This window comes from Rhinatrema bivittatum, chromosome 17, assembly GCF_901001135.1.
Source record: "Rhinatrema bivittatum chromosome 17, aRhiBiv1.1, whole genome shotgun sequence".
In the NCBI taxonomy this organism is placed as follows: Eukaryota; Metazoa; Chordata; class Amphibia; order Gymnophiona; family Rhinatrematidae; genus Rhinatrema; species Rhinatrema bivittatum.
The window spans coordinates 43,428,849-43,448,470 of NC_042631.1; the positions used below are offsets into that span (position 1 = coordinate 43,428,849).

Sequence of the window (19,622 nt, forward strand, 5' to 3'; positions counted from 1 at the left end):
ATCAAAAATGAAACTAAATTACGGACAGCTCTCTTAAATTGCACTCTGATTCACATAATAGGGGCAAACTAATATTGTTTTTAGCCACCCAATTACAGCTTCAGTCTTCTGTAGATTCAGAATAAAACAATTTTCTCTCATCCAGTTATTAATCAATTCCATGTTAAGAACATAAGAACATAAGAAATTGCCATGCTGGGTCAGACCAAGGGTCCATCAAGCCCAGCATCCTGTTTCCAACAGAGGCCAAACCAGGCCACAAGAACCTGGCAATTACCCAAACACCTAGAAGATCCCATGCTACTGATGCAATTAATAGCAGTGACTATTCCCTAAGTAAACTTGATTAATAGCAGTTAATGGACTTCTCTTCCAAGAACTTATCCAAACCTTTTTTGAACCCAGCTACACTAACTGCACTAACCACATCCTCTGGCAACAAATTCCAGAGATTTATTGTGCGTTGAGTGAAAAAGAATTTTCTCCGATTAGTCTTAAATGTGCTACTTGCTAACTTCATGGAATGCCCCCTAGTCCTTCTATTATTCGAAAGTGTAAATAACCGAGTCACATCTACTCGTTCAAGACCTCTCATGATCTTAAAGACCTCTATGATATCCCCCCTCAGCCGTCTCTTCTCCAAGCTGAACAGCCCTAACCTCTTCAGCCTTTCCTCATAGGGGAGCTGTTCCATCCCCTTTATCATTTTGGTTGCCCTTCTCTGTACCTTCTCCATTGCAACTATATCTTTTTTGAGATACGGCGACCAGAATTGTACACAGTATTCAAGGTGTGGTCTCACCATGGAGCGATATAGAGGCATTATGACATTTTCCGTTTTATTAACCATTCCCTTCCTAATAATTCCTAACATTTTATTTGCTTTATTTTATTTTATTTTATGTTCCTAGAAATCTGAGATAACACTGCCTTAATATTCCCCTTCAGTGAGGAAAATAGCTGAAGGTGATCAGCATACATTCTAAATTTGATACCATCCACTTCAAATAAGGAACACAAAGGCCTTAAGTAAACATTAGACAAGGCTGCTGCAAGCACAGATCCTCGAGGAACCCCACAGGAAACATTAAACCAATCTGAATGATCTTCACCAAGGCATACTTTTTGCTTTCGTGCATCTAAGTTTGAATGAAACCAAGCCAAAGCAATCCCGTTAGCTGGATAAGTTTAGTTGACTAACTTTAGGACGGCTGTGTGGCACAACCAGAATTAGATGGGTAACTTATCCAGCTAACTTAACTCCACCCAAGAATGCCCTCGAATGCCCCTACATTATCCAGGTAAATGTTTGCTAGATAATGAGTTATCTGACTAAACTTTAGTGAACTATGTGCCTAAAATATTCAGAAGTCAGCATTTAGGATAATATGTAAGTTATCTGGCTAAATGCCATTGAATATGGACCCCTGCATGTTCCTAATGCCAGGGCTCAGTTTATCACTTGACCCAAGTGAATCCCGAGAGACTGAGCCAGTTCTGCTTTTGCCCCATTACTTTATTGACTTGTTGTCCTGCTTTTTCTTAGACAAAATGGATGCAATGGGGCAAAACCAGGACTGGCTCAGCCTGTCAGGAGAAATCTCATGCCATGGTGTTCGTTTCCATTCCGTGATGTGCTAAATGTGGATGAAGTGCTACGAGTATTCCCACACATTTACTGCCAGCTGCGGAGCAGGAAAAACTTTAAATCAAATTCTTCCCTTGCCACCACTTTGCTTGTTGAATCTGTTGACCGATGCCGAGCTGCTATTTCAGCTTCACAAAATTTACCAGCTGCAGGGGTATAGGCGGGGGGTGGGCCCTCAGGATTTGGACCTGCTCCAAACTGCATCCGAGTCCAAAGGGGCAACTCACTGTGCTGTATAAGTAAGAGAACTCTGTATGAGTGGATTGCTCATTTCCCTCCTTTTCTCATTCTGCCCTGTCCAACAGCCTTAGGTTGGATCTTGGTATAAAAGCCTCTATAATGCTATCATTGTTCACAAGGATGCCATCTATTATTTAATTATGCTCATGGGATTGTTTTCTCGACTCTCACAGGCTGGGCAGACTTGGCAAAACAATTGTGTGGACTACCACTGCGATGCAGACTCATTGGAAATCATTCCTGCACCTCACCCTTGTACAACATTTCCTCCAGCCCAGTGTCAAGAAGGAGAGGTTTCCGTAGCCCAGCAACTCCCAAATGATCCGTGCTGTAAAAAGACTGTATGTGGTAAGCTTGCATCGTAAAGTTCTCCTAGTTGTAGCACTAAGGGTATGCAAACTTGGAGTAACAATGGGACACTGTGTTCCCTGTAGTATATCCTGCAGTTCTTATCTCACTGTAATTCTGAAGTCAATTAAGATTATCAACAAATTTAAGAAACTCAAATACACATCGGGTGTCATGTGTAAAACAAAAGAGGCCTTTCACAAAATTGCTTGCATAACAGGTGAGAGCACTTACATGCATGTGTCCAAGTTCACATGAAGTTTACCTGGCCTGAGTAGAGCATTCCTGGAGGTGGAGCAGGGCTTGATTATGCATAAATATTCAAGAAATTTTGTGCTCACCAAATACCAGGTATAACCTTTGCAGGGTAGATTTGGTTGGTTAAGTTATATAGTGAACATATCCATTTTGAAAATGCATGTAACTTATGCGGGATGTTTGAAAATGTCCTTCTTCCTGCTCAGATGAGTGAACTACAGATATCACTTCTGAATGAGTAAAAACCTGAGGCATAACATACCCAGCAGAGCAAAGACATCTCTGCTCCGAGCCTGGGGGGTGGGTACTGTTGACGCCGACGGCCTGCCCCAGCCCAGCATAGGGCTCTCTTAAAACTGAGGTGTAATGTCTATAGACTGCCCCTGAGTCTGGGGCATATTTTCCACAGACTGCCCCAGCACTGAGATTAAAGTATTCTGTATTAATGTTTTGCATGCCAGCAATTGAGCATGGGGGTTCTTGTAATAAGCTTGATAGACTAATGCCTATCCTAAAGTTTATAACCATATCCTACCAGTTTTAATAATAGCCAGAATAGCCACACAATACTGTTCTACTAGCTGGCACTAACGTTTGTGCTAATGCAGTAGAATGGAAGGCAGACAGAAACAGCTTTTTCAAGATCGAGTTTATTTTATATTTTGAGGAGGAGCATTCAATCTATCAGGAAATTCTTGGTAATAGGAACAAAGAGTTTTATCCTAATGTCAGTCTAAAACATAATAGAGATATGCTGTAAGGAATGAATAACATAATCATCTGTTGTTTGTACTGAAAGTTACTGTGAGGTGCACAAGTAGTTCATAAGAACATAAGAACATGCCCTACTGGGACAGACCAAAGGTCCATCAAGCCCAGTACCCTGTCTCCAATAGTGGCCAACCAAGTCACAAGTACCTGGCAGGATCCCAAAGGGTTTTATTCACTTTAGTAGAAGATTCCTTCACTGCAACAGTAGATCTCTTAGAAACACAGAAAGTAACAGAAGATAAAAAAAAACCTCTAGGCCCATCTAGTCTGCCCTAGAAGCCTGATTTTCCAGCGTCACCCTTGCTTTCTGACCATTGAGGATCCTCTGTGCTTGTCTTATATCTCCTTGAATTTCAGCATCACTTTGTTATTGTATTAAAAAAATGTTTATACTTCATGGATGCAGGAATGTAGAAAAAAACCATAACTGCTAATTTCAGTCCTGCTGTCTTATTTCTCTGAATGCCGTGCTCATGTCATCAAGATCATGTGGTAGGTCCTATGGAACCCGATCTTTAGCAAGTCAAAGAAACTCCTGACAAGTACTGATACAAGTACAGGGTCCAGCTAACTCAATCTTATTCTCTTTTCAGTCTGTGATATAAGATCTTGTAGCACCCCACCGACATGTCCTTCTGGCTATAAATCAGTGGAAGATATCCCTGAAGGTGTCTGTTGCCCTAGTGTAACCTGTGGTAAGTCTTCTGTTCCCACTCATCTGAACCAGAGGACAGTACCTGAATATTATTCTCTGTAGGTTTATTGGACTTAATATTCTGAAAAAAGCTGAGCTTGTCTGGCTAACTTTTAGCATTTTCAGTGAAACACTTATTCAGTAAGTTCCTCTGAATATCTGATTAGAGTTAGCCAGGAAATTTTACCCAAATAACATGCCGACTTACTCATTATGAACCTCGGTCATTTGCATTCGGAGATGGGAGAATGTCAATAAATTATAGGCTCCACAGAACCTCTAGAACATAAAAAATAAGAACATAAGACTTGCCGTACTAAGTCAGACCAAAGGTCCATCAAGCCCAGTATCCTGTTTCCAACAGTGGCCAATCCAGGACACAAGTACCTGGCAGGATCCCAAGGGGTAGATAGATTCCGTGCTGCTTATCCCAGGGATAAGGAGTGGATTTCTTTCTTAAATGTTCTAGGTATTTCATAAAAGGTTCTTAGGCAAAACACTTTAGGGCTTTGAAAACATTTTTAATAAACAACTTTTGCTCTTAGGAATATTGTACAGAAAAGCTGCAATGCCAGCATCAACCCACAAGAAACCCAAATAATCTGTAATGAGCTCCACTGGAGTCAAACATAAGGAATGACTTTGTACTGCCAACACTTTTGCATTATCAGCACGCCAGAAAAGCTGCTGCACAGTGCATGTACCTAAAAGTGATCAGCGACATGCCCCTCCTGTCATTCCCTTACGATAAATAGCCATCAACCCGCTGCTTCCTGTCATGCCTCAGCCCCTGTCCTCAACATCCAGGCTCATAAAATGACACAAAGACCAATGCAACTTTATGGACTAACAGATTTAGTGAGCCAGAAGCTTTCGAGGACAAGCTCATTGAGCACACTACATTGCAGCATTAACCGTTTGGCAATTCGCCTGCAAAGCCCAATATTTTGGTTTAGCAAATGTGGCAAAATAGTCATATCTAATAGTGTTTACAAGCGTCTGAATATGGCACCTGAAGGAAGCATGGGCCCTGTTATCTCAAGGATTGTTTCTTTGCTCTCTTTTTAGTGTGCGACTCAAATGCCTGCAGTCCTACTACAACAACATGTAACCCAGGCTTCAACTTAGTGACGACGATCCCAGACGGCAGCTGCTGTCCTGTTGTCTCCTGTGGTCAGTACAGCGTCTTTGTTTCTGTGTGCACAGATGTCCACTAAATTAATTATCCATTCTCAATGACCTTTTCTGCCTATAGGAGGAAAGAGGAGTCCTGTTCTGGTCTAGACGGGCCAGGTTAAAATAATGACAAACAAAAGCATGAACTTCAGTGTCATTTAAAAGTCGCAAGGATCCTGCTAAAATAATGTGTTCTCTTTTAAGTGGATAGGGTCACCTGGTTAACTTGGCCAGGATATTCAGCAGTGCATGCACACCGCTGAATACGTCTAGCTATCTCTAAGTGAGATGGATAACTTTATTCGGCTAACTTTAGGACTGTTTGTAGAGAGCCCTAGTTTGCTGACTAATATAGTTGGATAATGCCAAATATCTGACTGATTTAGGGGCTTATTTACTAAGCTACAGTAAGGCTTTACTGCACTGCAAACAGCGCTTACTGCATAGTTAATGTCTTACTGCACAGAAAGTGCAGAATTTCAAATTCCGCACATTGTCTGCAAACTTAAAAATCTGGCACAACACGGGAATTCGCAATAGCTGATCTGCATGCAGACACATAGCGACAGCTCATACAATTGCTAATCAAATATCTCAGCGGGCGGTGAAATTGGCAAGCCGCAGTATTGCTCCAAAGTTAGGTACGTGTGAAAAGGAGCAGCTTTCTTTTCCCGGGTCGCTACTGGATGTCTCGATGTTCCCAGGATATTTCCTTGAAGGGCCCATGGAGCCCGCATTCCACCCCTTCCTGACCCTCCCCCCTCCTCCCATCTCTACCACCACCCCTGCCACTGCCTGAGATGATCGAAATGTAAGAAAAGGGGAAAAAAGATTTTTTTCCCCAGTCCCAAACCCATCACCCAGGTGAGCACGGGATTATCCCCCACCACCACTCCCTCAGACCTCATCTCCCCCCCTGGGCCACCCAAACCCTGCAGACCCTTCTCTGGTGGTCAGGCAGCTCTCTGGAGGGTGCCTGGGGCTGCTGGTTTAATGGTAGCAGCCCTATGGGGAAAAAGATATGGCTTAGTAAATAGGTGGCTTAGCTCCAGAACACTCTGGGAATGCCTCTGGGTTGTCTGGCTAAGTTTTAACCAGCAGATAATCTGGAAGTGTTTGGCGTGCAGGAATTTTTATAGCCCACCTGTTTTTCCGACTATATCCTAAACTTAGCCGGGCAAACACTCTGAATATTGACCCAATATACTTTCAGTCAAATGTTTTCCAAGAGAGCCTACAATATCAGCCACTTTAATGTTCTGATGAGCTGTCATTGATGGTGGAGCTGCCACGGCCACCACCTCTAGCTTCTTTCAAAGCAATAAAGTGGCAGCAGGGTGTCTTGACAGCCCTTGGCAAATCTACGGCACCACCAAGGCTCACCAGAAGGCATAGTGACTGATACTGTGCTTCATAACACGGCAGAGATGATTTAAAATTAAGTGAATATGCTGATGGACCAGATTTGCTATGCTAGTTTAAGGTTGTGGAGTTAATATGTGCAGCTAGTATATCCAGTTTGGACTCCTGAGGTATCTTCTGGGGAGAGTTGTTTGGCAAAAGAATATAGCCAATTAAATGTAAAAATAAAATTATGTATGGAGCCCATCTTCCCAAATCCCCAGTCCCACTCTCTCTCCACACGCCACTCCCTGAATGCCCAAACGTGGCCCCCTGCGCTGAATACTAAGTGCTATAGAGCTGGTGGCTCCCACTAAATTAGTATTAATTTCTTCACATTACTCTGGGTAAAAGACCAATGATTGGTCCATTCACTGACAATGGAGGGACCAATCAGAACGAAGTAACTTTAACTGGCTAAAGTTAAGGTAACTTCCTGCTTTGGCCGGTTAAAATAAAGGCACCAAACATTGGTGTTTTCCCCCGGAGTGAGGAGAACAAATTAATGTCAGCTCTTTTGCACTTAGTATTCAGCTGTGGGGAGGGGGTGGGGATTTGGCCAACACCTGTTTTAAGGTAAGGGACTGGGGAGGGGATTGGCACCTGCCCTGCATGCTAGGTTTTTATTGTTATCCGACTTTTACCCAGCCATTATTGAATTTTAGGGATGTGCATTCACTTCAAATGAATGCACAAAATGCAACAAATGAGGCCATTTTCAATTTGTTCCAAATGAAACAAACCCAAAATAGACTCCTATGAAAATACTTGAAAATGTTTGGGTATTTTCATATTTGTAGCATTTTGAAAAAAAAACCCAAAAAACAAAAACAGGCCTCAGGTGGACCTCCCTGGGTCCCTTCAACCCCTATGCCAGCCCATAAATCTAATATGGCTTGGCTGATCTTGCCTGGAGTCATCCCCAGGCTGGCCCATGGCCTGGCCCGGCCATTACCCCACTCCCATATAAAGGTCCTGGGGCTAGGGAGATCCCTCCCCAGATCCTCAGTGAAAAAGAGAAGGAACAACGCCCACTCATGCGCTTTAAAAATGGTGCCGCCTGCCTGAAGGATGGTGTTGAAGTGATGGCCCCGGGCAGTCTCCAGGCAGGCCCTAACTGGGCTGGATTCATTTTTAAGGCCATGTGTAGGCAATCAGAAAAGACTGGGGAGGCCCAGACAGGGCTGCCAGAAACCCTTTTAGGTTTTTTGGGGGGTTTTTAAGTGGTTCTTTTTTTTAATTTGTGTTTTGCAGGTTGTTTTGTGTTTAATATTTTTTTTTTTGTTTGGCACATGAATCAAACTGAAAAAAAAATACATTAAATTAACAGAAAAAACATCCAAAACAAAAAAATTGAACTGGAACAAAATTGGGGGTTGCACATCCCTACTGACAATCAGGGCTAGCTGATTTAAGCTACTCCTCTTGAATACCACCTGCTATCTCCCTCTTTTGTATCCAGCTAAGCAGGGCAGGAAATTTAAAATTCAGGATTTGTCCGGCTAACTCCTAGACTTACCCGGATAAACCTATTTGAATATCGACCTCTTTGCAGTTAATGTATAAAAATCAAAGTCAACAGTTGGTGTATGCCTGATGGACCAGATTTTCAAAGCCAATTCCGTGCATAATGCATGGTTGTGTGCGTGTAATTGGATTATTCGAAAAAGTGCCAGTCTGTGCATGCAAAAGTGTGCGCACAATTCCATTTTCTTTTGGCACATAAAAAGAGGTGTACCAGAAGGGCAGAGGTCAGATGTGCATAAGTACTTTTCATTTTAAAATGTACGTGCACAAATTCACAATTTCCAGCATGCTAGGAACAGGTGTAATTATGTAGCATGCACAGTCTCAGACTTTCCAAAGCGAGCTTTCTCGTTGAAAATTTGTGGAAAGTCTGAGTGTGAAAGATAGCCACAGACTTTTCTGTCTTTGACAATTACTTTCGATGTGTCCTAGTGGATGAGACATCATGCCAGTAAATGTGAACGCCTTCTTGCTATCACTTGTAGATGGGCTACAAGGAAATTAAACTTTGCACCTGATCCCTGTTTTATTCATATTTTATTCAGCATACACGACACCAGACCCTTAGTGTTTTGAATTGCTTACAAAAAGCCATTCAAAAGACTACCAGCTCTCTGGCATACTTACACCTGCCTTTGATAACCTAGTTCCATGATAACCATTTACCATGATACATTTCAAGGTCTTTTCTTTTTCAAACTACACAGAACCAATGAACCTATATGTGAACAATGGAACATCATATCCGGTAAGATTAATTAGTGACTGGCATATATTGATATTCATGTTTCTGTCTTGTCAATTCTCCATTGCAGGTGATTACAAATGTGGTATGAGTATATTTATCATTATTATTCCATACTGTATGTGTGTGTGTGTGTGTGTGTGTACATCCCATATTCAAAGGTATTTAGGCATTTTTGTCAGATAACTCATAAGTTATCTGGCTAAATGTTGACTTTTCAATATTGCCATCACATACTGGGATAACGTTTAGCAGGATAAATCATTATCCAGCTAAAAATTAGCCAAATAAATGATGAGCATTTTGGGAGCATTTCCAGGGTGGGGATGAGTTTCCAGCTAAGGAATTAGAAATTAGCCGAATGAGTTTTTTGGCTAACTCAAGCCAGCCCCAGGATTGGGTCGAAAGTTATCTGGGAATGTGTTTCCTGAGAACTTTAGACTTAATCAGCTATATTCACAAGAATATACTGAAAAGAATCCAGCTGGTTAAGTGGCAGTACTGTCACAACATAATGGGATGCATGGGCCTAGCAGCTCAATTCCCTGCCCATAACCCAATGTCACAAAAATGGGGCCTTCTCCCCAACCTCGCCCGGCCCCTCCAAGTACTCATTAAAAATAATATAACAGTTATGGGTCCACTCTGGCCTTCCCCCAACCTCTCTTCTCCTTCTTCCTCCTCCTCCCCAGTTTACCAAAATTAGAATCAATGCTCCGTCATCTCTGTCCCTCCTTTCCCCCCCACACCCATACTCAACTCTATCACTCCCACCAAGCAGGTCCCTTTCAAAATCCCTTTCTGGCACCAGGATCTCGGACGTATCCAGCATTCCTCCGCCAACAGGAAGGGTGTGGGGGAAGGAGAAAGGCTGACGAGGGGACCTGTGGCTGTATTATTTTTAAAGTATACTAGGAGGAATTTGGTGGTGGGGTGACTCAACCCGGCAGGGTCGCTTTTTTGTGATATTGTGTGGGGTTGGGGAATCGGGCCACTAGACCTGCATGCCATTTTAACTGCATCACCACTTAACCAGCTATAAATTCGAGCTGCCTTTAGCCACATAACCTGAAACCTAATCAGTGATATTCAAGAATAGCCGGTTAGATTTGACGTTATCCAGCTAAAGATAGCGGGATAACTTTTTTCAGGGATATTCAGTGGGCTGTTTCTCCTGCTGAAATACAGCGAACTTTAGCCAGATAAGTTGGCCATTTCAGGGTGTTTTGAATGTTCACCTCCTATATATATATATATATATATTGCCCTCAGTTTGCCTCCTCTCACCTCTAATTGGAAATCTCTGGGTAAAAAAGAAAAACTTGCAAAGTTCCTGTCAAAGGGTTTTTTGCCTGCATCTTCTAAAAGGGAAACACTTTCACAAGCCAACAAAGCATGCAGAAATTCTTCAGTGCAATTCATCAAATTGGAATTTCAGGCCAAAGTCCTCGGGCACTTTTTAGGATAGGCTCTGCTTGTGCAATATTTCCTGGGGACTTTCTTTTCCATCCTGAAGTTGCAGGAAATTAAACCCGCCACCAAAAGATATATGATTTCAAAACTGTGCAGGCAAACTGACTTGAGGCTTAGCTTTTAGCGCACCTTTGTGGCCTGAAGCTGAAATCTGACCCTTGATCTTTATGGCAGCTATTCATTCTGACTGTGTCAACCCTGTGTATAGACCAAATCTCAGGCAGGAATATATGGAGGCCACAGAATTGTGCAAAATTGAAAGCCCATAATGAAAGCATCTCACAAAATTGCAGCAGCTGGGCAGCAATGCACCTGATCTGCAGTCATGTGTGAACCAGTGAGAGGCGCTCTTAACAGCACGATGAAAAGCTAAGAGCACCTGAGGTCTCTGTATGAGTGCATCAAGCTGACAACTGCAGCATTATCAGAATAGATTCCTTGGAAGGTGTTAAGTCCCAACAACCTGATTGCAGGACACTGGTCTCTTGGCACTAGCAGCTGTACTTAAGAACATCTTCCATTGTCTCATCTGACTCATATTAACTTTCCCAGCCTGGAGCGACATGGACCAACAATTGCCTGGATTACTCCTACACGAATCAGTCACTGGTAATTGTACCTCACCCCTGTGGCGCCCAGTCGGTCACATGCACGCAGGAAGGGCAGGTGTCCGTAACTGTGCCAGACCCATCGGATCCGTGCTGCTCCAACACCGTGTGTGGTAAGCTGCCTTTGCAACCGTGCAGCGGTGTTTCACATGTAGCGCCCTGCAGGGCTCTCTCAGTTTCTGCCTGAAGGATGTTGCATGTTTTGTGCTGTAAATATACCGCGAGCCAGAATTATAGAAAGAGTAGCCAGTCGCTTCTGAGCAGTTTAGAGTTCTTTCTACCTAGATCTGAAAACGGTGAGGTAAATCTTAGGTGGCTAATAGTATGGAATAATTACAGGATACATATCTCAGAAATTCTTGGGTTTCTTGTCCTTCTAGGCTGGTTCAAAGCCTGGCACACTGACATAAATGTTATGCTCCTCCCAGAGATTGTAAATCTGGACCTCCAGGAGCAAATTGTTATAGATAGAGGAGGCTCCAACTTCTGAGTTCATCCGAATTGATCCTTTTTATTGTCAGTTTCAGCATAAGATGCACTTCGTACATACACAGTGGATTACATTGTCTTTAAATTCCCTGATAGCAATCTGAACCTTGCTCAGCAATAAGAAAAGGACTTCCTTAGAGCAGAAGACTCCCAGCCCTATTTCTTGAACTGGGGTGACTTCATCCTTCCTCCTTCCTGATAAGCCCCCTAACATATCCTGGAGGAGGGTGCTGTTTTCACATCTGAGAACGGAGCTGTTAACAGAGGCCATAAATAGCCAGAGCTAGCTGCCTTGCACAGCCATGCCAAGGAGCTAGGCCTTCCGCCTGGCAGCCTGAGCCCTCCTTATCCTCCTCACTCCTTTTTCCTCAGAATTCGCCATCCCAAACCACTGTAGAGGTCTTCCTAAGATGTACCACTCCTCAGCGGCTTGCAGGGCGGCATAAGATTAAACATGACAAAGAAATGTACGAAGAAGTTTCCCAAAAGCAGGAAAAATTAATCAGAGGCACAAAATAAAATCCTCGCGCAGTTATGCACTGTAGATCGTTTAGGTCTGGCAATGAAACACTGGCAAGATTAAGAGACCTTTAGGAGGTAAGCAGAGGAGAGGGAATTCAGTCAAACAGAATAAAAGGGAAGAGGAGCAGAGCAGTTTCTTCTCGCTTATATCTGTCTCTTCTCCCCACCCCTCCGAGTCATCTGTCCCTTCATTTCTTTAACTCTCCCTCCATCTCCTGTAACCTTGTTTGTCCTCCTCTCCTTTGCAATTCCTCCTCAGTCTCTCTTTTTCTCTTCCCTACCGCTACATGACTGCTCCTGAGGGTGCAGAGAGATTGCAGAAGGACATCCTAAATGCCGGAATAAAACCTCTCAACCAGTGCAGGGAGTGCATTGTTCTTTGCTTTAGGCGCCTGATAAATCCCGCATAGCACATCACCACCGCACAACGTTTGTTTTACTAAGAGATATTGAGTCATTATTTACATTTAGCAAATGCTGTTACTTAATGGTTTACTGTGATTTACAAAAAAAAACAACAAACTCCTAACACAATGTAAATGTTAAACATACGATTCCCCAATAAATACAACACATACTAAATAAATCCCACCCCGACCACCACCATCCCTGCAGATATCCTTTACCAATAATAAAATTCAGGTAGAAAGTATCAACAAATTATCTTGTGGCAAATGCAGAGGGCATGTTAAGATATAATTTCATAGCGTTTCCTGTAAATAATCATGACCTTCCCCCTTTAGATCTTTAAATACCAATGTGAGCATTTTAAATTTATAATGGGCTTCAACTGGAAGCCAGTAAAGGCTTTTGATAGTAGGGAAGACATGATCGCTTTAACTCAAATCACTGCCATAATTGTAGTCTTTGTAGATCAGTTTCAGGCAACTCCATATACATCAAGTTACAAAAATCCAACCTTCGTGTGGCCAATATTCAGAAGTCATTTAGATAGATAACTGAAAAATTATTGATCTAAATAGCAAAAACACTATATTAAAAGACTTTAGCTACATTCTAGCTAGTTAACGAGTTATCCAACTAGAATATAGCATGTTAAGTCAGAGGCAGGAAGAGCGGAGTAAGCCAGTTAGGTTAACCAGCTAACTGTGATATTCGGTGTTAGTCGGTTAGCCTACTCAACTAACTGTGGCTGTGCCATAGGGCTGGTCTAACGTTAGCAGGATATATCTATCTGGCTAACTATAAGATAGGGTATATTTAGCAGCACTGCCACGCTGTTGAATATCCCGGTTAAGCTAGCCAGATAGGTGTAGCCGACTAACTTATCTAGCTGCTCAGCAGCTGAATATCGACTCCGATAAATTAACACAAGGGTTATAATTGTCAAATTATTTAGGGACAGGTAGGGATGTAGTTAACATTTCATGAACAAATAACCAAAACATTTCACTAAGGAAATTTTTGCTTTCAATATAAGCCCTAAGTCAAATCTGGCTCCCAGATTCTGAATCGATAACTTTAAAGCAATAACAAAATCATGAATTACTATTTGGAAGTCTGGGTCTGGTTCTCTCTTCTTTTTCCATAATATCTCAGATTTCCCAGAGTAACTAGTTTATTATTCTGAGGCTATTTCCTCGAAGCCCTTAAAGGTCAACATTCAAACGGGTTTTTCTGAATTACTTTTGAGTTAGTCGTGCGAATCCCAAGGTTTGAATATCCAGCCCCTTTAACTATATAAAACTGATCTGTATAAATTAGAGGCATTCGGGGCTAACTCCAAATATTCAGCTATTCGGCTAAGTCTGGATGTGCCTCAGAATAGGATTAAAGTTATCCAGGAACATTTGGCCAGCATCTGGATTGAAATTTGTCCAGCTACTAAAATCCTTCCAGAAAATGTAACAACTGCTGTGCCATCTTCTTTATCACATTTTCCAGAAAAGGTATATTTGATACCAGTCTAAAAATGATCCTTAACCTCAGGATCTAGCTCTGGATTTTTCAGTATTGGCCACACCATTGCCCTTTTCAGTACTTCTGGCAGAATACCTGATCATAGAAAGGCATTCAATATTTGCCTTATTTCCCAGTCAGACCAGCACTAGCAGTTTTTTTTCAAAGAGAAGGGACAGGAGTCAGGATCATATGCCATTGCTCTGGTCTTTTATCATCTCATATTACTGAAGCACATAGAAATATTCAACTTCTGTTTCTAATCCTAATGCCCAGTATTTATTTATTTATAAAATTTCTAATCTGCACTATCAACCTTTCTAAGCTGCTAGCAATTAAATATCAATACATATTTCTATAACATAAATAATATAAAAGCATCAAAACCATCAAATATAAAACAAATAATATCATCAAGAATAAAAATGCACATTTCAAATTCATATACAAAACACAAACTGGAGAAAATAAAATATTATAGTATAAAACCATAAAATAATAAAACACAAAATATTATAGAACACATCAAATGACTGTATAGCACAGCAAAATATTAAAACAATTATATTTAGCTCCTACAGCTCTACCTATAGATGCCCAATGATCCACACTGCACCAAACTCCTAAGTAATGTCAAATTCCTGCTGGAATAAAGAGGATTTGAACAATTTCCACAACCTTAAAATTGATAATTTCTTCTAGCAAAGAGTTCCACAAGCTGGAACCTTCAGCACCAAACAACCATTCTTATATTACTGATAATCTGATCTATTTAAATGATGGAACAACCAAAACTTTTCTAGAAGCAGTAAGATAAGAGTCAGATGAAATCTCTTATACAATAAGGGAACTTACTGATAGTATCTATTGTCATAATAACAAAACTTAGAAAAATCTTGGAGCAGCTTAGTGAAGATGCACTGTGAATTATCTGTCTTTCTCTAAATTACCATGGAGCGATAACTCTTAGGCAGGTACAAGAAATTTAAATGTGATGTTCCTCTGATTTTCTTTCAGCCTAACCAGCTCCATCTTTGTTGTCTCTTTAGCATGTGATATATCAAGCTGCAGCGTTACGAGTAAGACATGTGGGATAGGATACCAGCCAAGTCAAACGACTCCCGAGGGCGAGTGCTGTCCTGTTTTCTCCTGCGGTAAGGCCTGGCTGTTTCCTTCCGCTGCTTCGAATGTAGTAACCTTTGGTGGAATGTGCTATTTTCCACATCAATATTTACTAGGGATTTGCTTTTGTTTGAAAATGACACAAAAACGACAATGACATTTGTTGTTTGTGTTTGGTGCAATTTCAGAATGAAAAAACAAATGAAATGTTTCCTTTACTTTTTCCATTTTAATGTGTGCTAAATAGTTTTAACACAAACTGTTTATATGACCTTGGTCAAGTCACTTATTATTTCATGCATTTGTATTCCCCAAAGTCCAGTAAAATATACAAAGTGGATTATCCTCCTGTGCCTTCAGAATCCAGTTGAAAATAAGGCATTTGCTTTTATATAGCTTTCCAGGTTAACCAATGTAATTGTTTTTAATGGTTTCCAATATATTCGGCAGTTAGACCTTCAGCCCTGTCAGTCTTTCTGCCCTGTTATTATATAGTTCTCCAGAGGAAGATTATTTTTATGGAAAATGTTTACCTGTTTGGTTTATCTAATTCCAATTTCTCTATGAGCCTGGTTAGGTGAGGAGAGGAATACACCTTATGCACATTAAATTTGTCAATGCATGCGCCCTCTTCTGCTCACCTTCTGCCACCCACAGAAGCAGTGGGTGTAAAGCATGTGGACACTTTTAACGTGCACACTCTTCACCTGCTAATTTCCAAAGAAAATGACATAGGTCATTCATTTCTCTTTGCCAATTCCCTAAAGCACATGCATTAAAAGCTACAGCAGAATTTGCTAGGGCTGTGCGTGCTGACTTTTTTGGTTCGTTTTCTTTTGGGGGTGTTGTTTTGTTTTGCTTATTTTTATCATTTTATTTTGCTTCTTTTCATTTGCCATTTGTGTGTGTATAATATCAAATAACGCGCATATTTTGTACACACTATTCACATTTTATACACACGGTTTGTAAACTGTGCACACAAAACAGAAAACAAAATGAAAATAAAAAAATGTCATTGGTAATTTTTTAATTTTTCATTTCATTTTGCTATGACGGATAGAATCAGCTTGTTTTGTTGCATTTTTCATTTTTCTTTCAAAATGTATGCATATCACTAGTGTTTGCAACTAAGTAGACTGTACAAAAAGCACCGTGCAAACTTATAAACAGAAGCAAAAATATCAATCCCAACTGAACATCAAAAAACACTACCCAGGAATATAACAAATATGACTACTTCACCAGAAATGCTATGTACAGAATGCAGTACATTTCTGAAACACACACAGAATTCCTATCTATAAACTCAAAATATTTTTGGGATGTAAATGATTTTGAATGCACGAGGGGAAATTCATTGTGTGCTTTAGAAATTAGCATGTTGCATGAATTTATAAGAGATGGTGATTTTTCTCTACATGTATATATGTTTTTACTGTACCATTTGACATCCCTTCCTCCCATCAACTAAACCTGCACATTAAAAGGTTGCACGCACATGGACGCCTGATTTTATAACATGCGCGCAGGCATAAGGAAATGGGGACAGGCCTGGGTGGGCATTTTTAAAAGTTGAACACACAAGTTTAGTTGGCAGGGGGATTGGCTTGCAAAGAGCTTTTAGCGCACACTGTATCCATGTGAGCAGCCTGAAGATTGACCCCAGTATGTTTCCCCAATTCAATCCTTGCCCTCTCTTTCCTTAATCACAGAACCCAAGAATGTGTGTGTATCCAACGGACAAGAGTATTCGGTAAGTGCCCATCAACTCAGAAACCTGCTTTCAGTTCTGCTTTACTTCAGCACTAGCAAGAGGTAAGGGACAAAGAGATAGGGGCCATGGACAAAGTAACAGTGAAATAATAAGTATCAAAATATAGTTGCAAATCTTTAGGAAAGACCTCACATTGGTGATTGAAACCTTCCCCCTTCATGCTATGCTATACATTTTCTTTTTCTTTTTTACTTTTCTCGTGATTCATTTATGTGAATGTCCACAGCCTGGAGCAACATGGGAAACAGACTGCGGTATCTACAGCTGCAGTAATCAATCAGTGACTATGGTACCTCATTCGTGTAACTCACCCGTTGCTGGATGTACACAAAAAGGAGCGGTGTCCAGAACCATACAAAGTGCAAGCGATGCATGCTGCTTTGAAACTGTGTGTGGTAAGTTGCAATAAGATCTGATAATGAATACCTAGCCCCATGGACCATAGTGTACCTCTGGCTTTTGACCTTGCTTAAGAGGATCAGTTTGCATCAGTATCTCATCGCTTCATCTGCTCTCTTGACTCTGCATTCCAGATGTATGTCTCTGCATTTTTTATGCATTAAAGCTTGCACTATCTAAAACTGTGCAAGCAAACTGACTTGCAGGATTTGGATTTAAATTTTCAAAGGGGTTTCATGTGAAAAAACAGCGTATAAGTGCCTAAGTATGTTTATATTTTTAAAATGTTGAGAGTATGCGAGTATTTTTGGTTTCACCATACATTTTACTGGGGGACAAAAGGGCAATTCTGGGGCAGGATCAAAATTCCACGTGGTAGTAAGAGATCCACATACACATTACTGAACTTATTTGTATAGTTTTATTCCCGCTATTTGACTCATGGAAGTGAAATAAGACTTGTCTGTCTCCAGCTTTTGGGTAGGAAATGTGGGTGATAAGGTGAGGGTTCTGGGGGGAAGTGCTAGAGAGTCTAGGTGAACTGGTGATATCAAGTAACCAAGGTTTAATGGAACAAAGTCAGCATGGCCTTACCCAAGGCAAGTCTTGCCTCACAAATCTGCTTCACTTTTTTGAAGGAGTTAATAAACAAGTGGATAAAGGTGAACTGGTAGATGTAGTGTACTTGGATTTTCAGAAAGCATTTGAAAAAGTTCCTCATGAGAGTTTTCTAGGTGGCGATGTCCTTTGTGGATTACAAACTGGCTAAAAGACAGGAAACAGAAAGTAGGATTAAATGGACAATTTTCTCAGTGGAAGGGAGTGGACAGTGGAGTGCCTCATGGATCTGTATTGGGACCCTTACTTTTCAATATATTTATAAATGATCTGGAAAGAAATAAGACGAGTGAGATAATCAAATTTGCAGATGACACAAAATTGTTCAGAGTAGTTAAATCACAAGCAGATTGTGATAAATTGCAGGAAGACCTTGTGAGACTGGAAAATTGGGCATCCAAATGGCAGATGAAATTTAATGTAGATAAGTGCAAGGTGATGCATATAGGGAAAAATAACCCATGCTATAGTTACACAATGTTAGGTTCCGTATTAGGTGCTACAACCCATGAGATCTAGGCATCATAGTGGATAACACATTGAAATCGTCAGTTCAGTGTGCTGCAGCAGTCAAAAAAGCAAACAGAATGTTGAGAATTATTAGAAAGGGAATGGTGAATAAAATGGAAAATGTCATAATGCCTCTGTATCGCTCTGTGGTGAGACCGCACCTTGAATACTGTGTACAATTCTGGTCGCCACATCTCAAAAAAGATATAATTGCGATGGAGAAGGTATGTAGAAGGGCTACCAAAATGATAAGGGGAATGGAACAGCTCCCCTATGAGGAAAGACTAAAGAGGTTAGGGCTTTTCAGCTTGGAGAAGAGATGGCTGAGGGGGGATATGATAGAGGTGTTTAAAATCATGAGAGGTCTAGAACGGGTAGATGTGAATCGGTTATTTACTCTTTCAGATAATAGAAAGACTAGGGGGCACTCCATGAAGTTAGAATGTGGCACATTTAAAACTAATCAGAGAAAGTTCTTTTTTACTCAACGCACAATTAAACTCTGGAATTTGTTGCCAGAGGATGTGGTTAGTGCAGTTAGTATAGTTGTGTTTAAAAAAAGAATGGATAAGTTCTTGGAGGAGAAGTCCATTACCTGCTATTAATTAAGTTGACTTAGAAAATAGCCACTGCTATTAATAGCAACGGTAACATGGAAAGACTTAGATTTTGGGTACTTGCCAGGTTCTTATGGCCTGGATTGGCCACTGTTGGAAACAGGATGCTGGGCTTGATGGACCCTTGGTCTGACCCAGTATGGCTTTTTCTTATGTTCTAAGTACATATGCAAGTAAGTGTTTTCAAAATGATATCCACATATAATGCCTGCCTAGACATTTAATTCAAGGTGTTTATTCACACAGAGTCACATTTTGCAGGTAAGATATGTTTATTGAATAGATAAATATGAATAGATAAAGCATGCATTTTCTTGTCTTGGAAATATTTGTGCATACTGAAACACATTCGCGTACTTTCAGAGCAGAAATAAATACATGCACAGTATATAAAATACTAATATTAATGTTTGTGCTTCCATGATCGCATGCATATGCTGTACCATGGATAGTTTTGAAATATAGACTCCCTCTGCATGTTTTTTTCCCTGAGTTTGCAAGTCAGCTAACTGCTGTGATTTATTGGACGCATAGAAACAAAACCTCAGGGCACACCCCCATGACCAATCTAGAGTCCCAAGTTCAATCATTCCAGTTGATATGCAGATTGCTTAAAAGCCTGCCTGCTCTTGGAACATGTCTTGTGCCTCTGATGGTGTACACTTTGGGGTGGATTTTAAAGGGTGCACGCACGGGTCCACGTGCAGGTGGTTCCTGGTGCGCTCACATGGATGCACCGATTTTATAACATGCGCATGG

At 41.0% G+C, this 19,622-nt stretch overlaps 1 protein-coding gene across 1 annotated transcript in view; it reads left to right on the plus strand.

The window, feature by feature from the left end:
* LOC115079493 (kielin/chordin-like protein) overlaps positions 1–19,622 on the plus strand; it is a 189,244-nt gene that overhangs the window by 14,745 nt on the left and 154,877 nt on the right. The window contains exons 4-12 of the mRNA XM_029583118.1: positions 2,062–2,236; positions 3,859–3,960; positions 5,028–5,132; positions 8,771–8,811; positions 10,834–11,002; positions 14,870–14,974; positions 16,658–16,698; positions 16,946–17,114; positions 19,110–19,124. Of these exons, the coding sequence (XP_029438978.1) occupies positions 2,062–2,236; positions 3,859–3,960; positions 5,028–5,132; positions 8,771–8,811; positions 10,834–11,002; positions 14,870–14,974; positions 16,658–16,698; positions 16,946–17,114; positions 19,110–19,124 (922 nt within the window). The remainder of the gene's footprint in view (positions 1–2,061; positions 2,237–3,858; positions 3,961–5,027; positions 5,133–8,770; positions 8,812–10,833; positions 11,003–14,869; positions 14,975–16,657; positions 16,699–16,945; positions 17,115–19,109; positions 19,125–19,622) is intronic.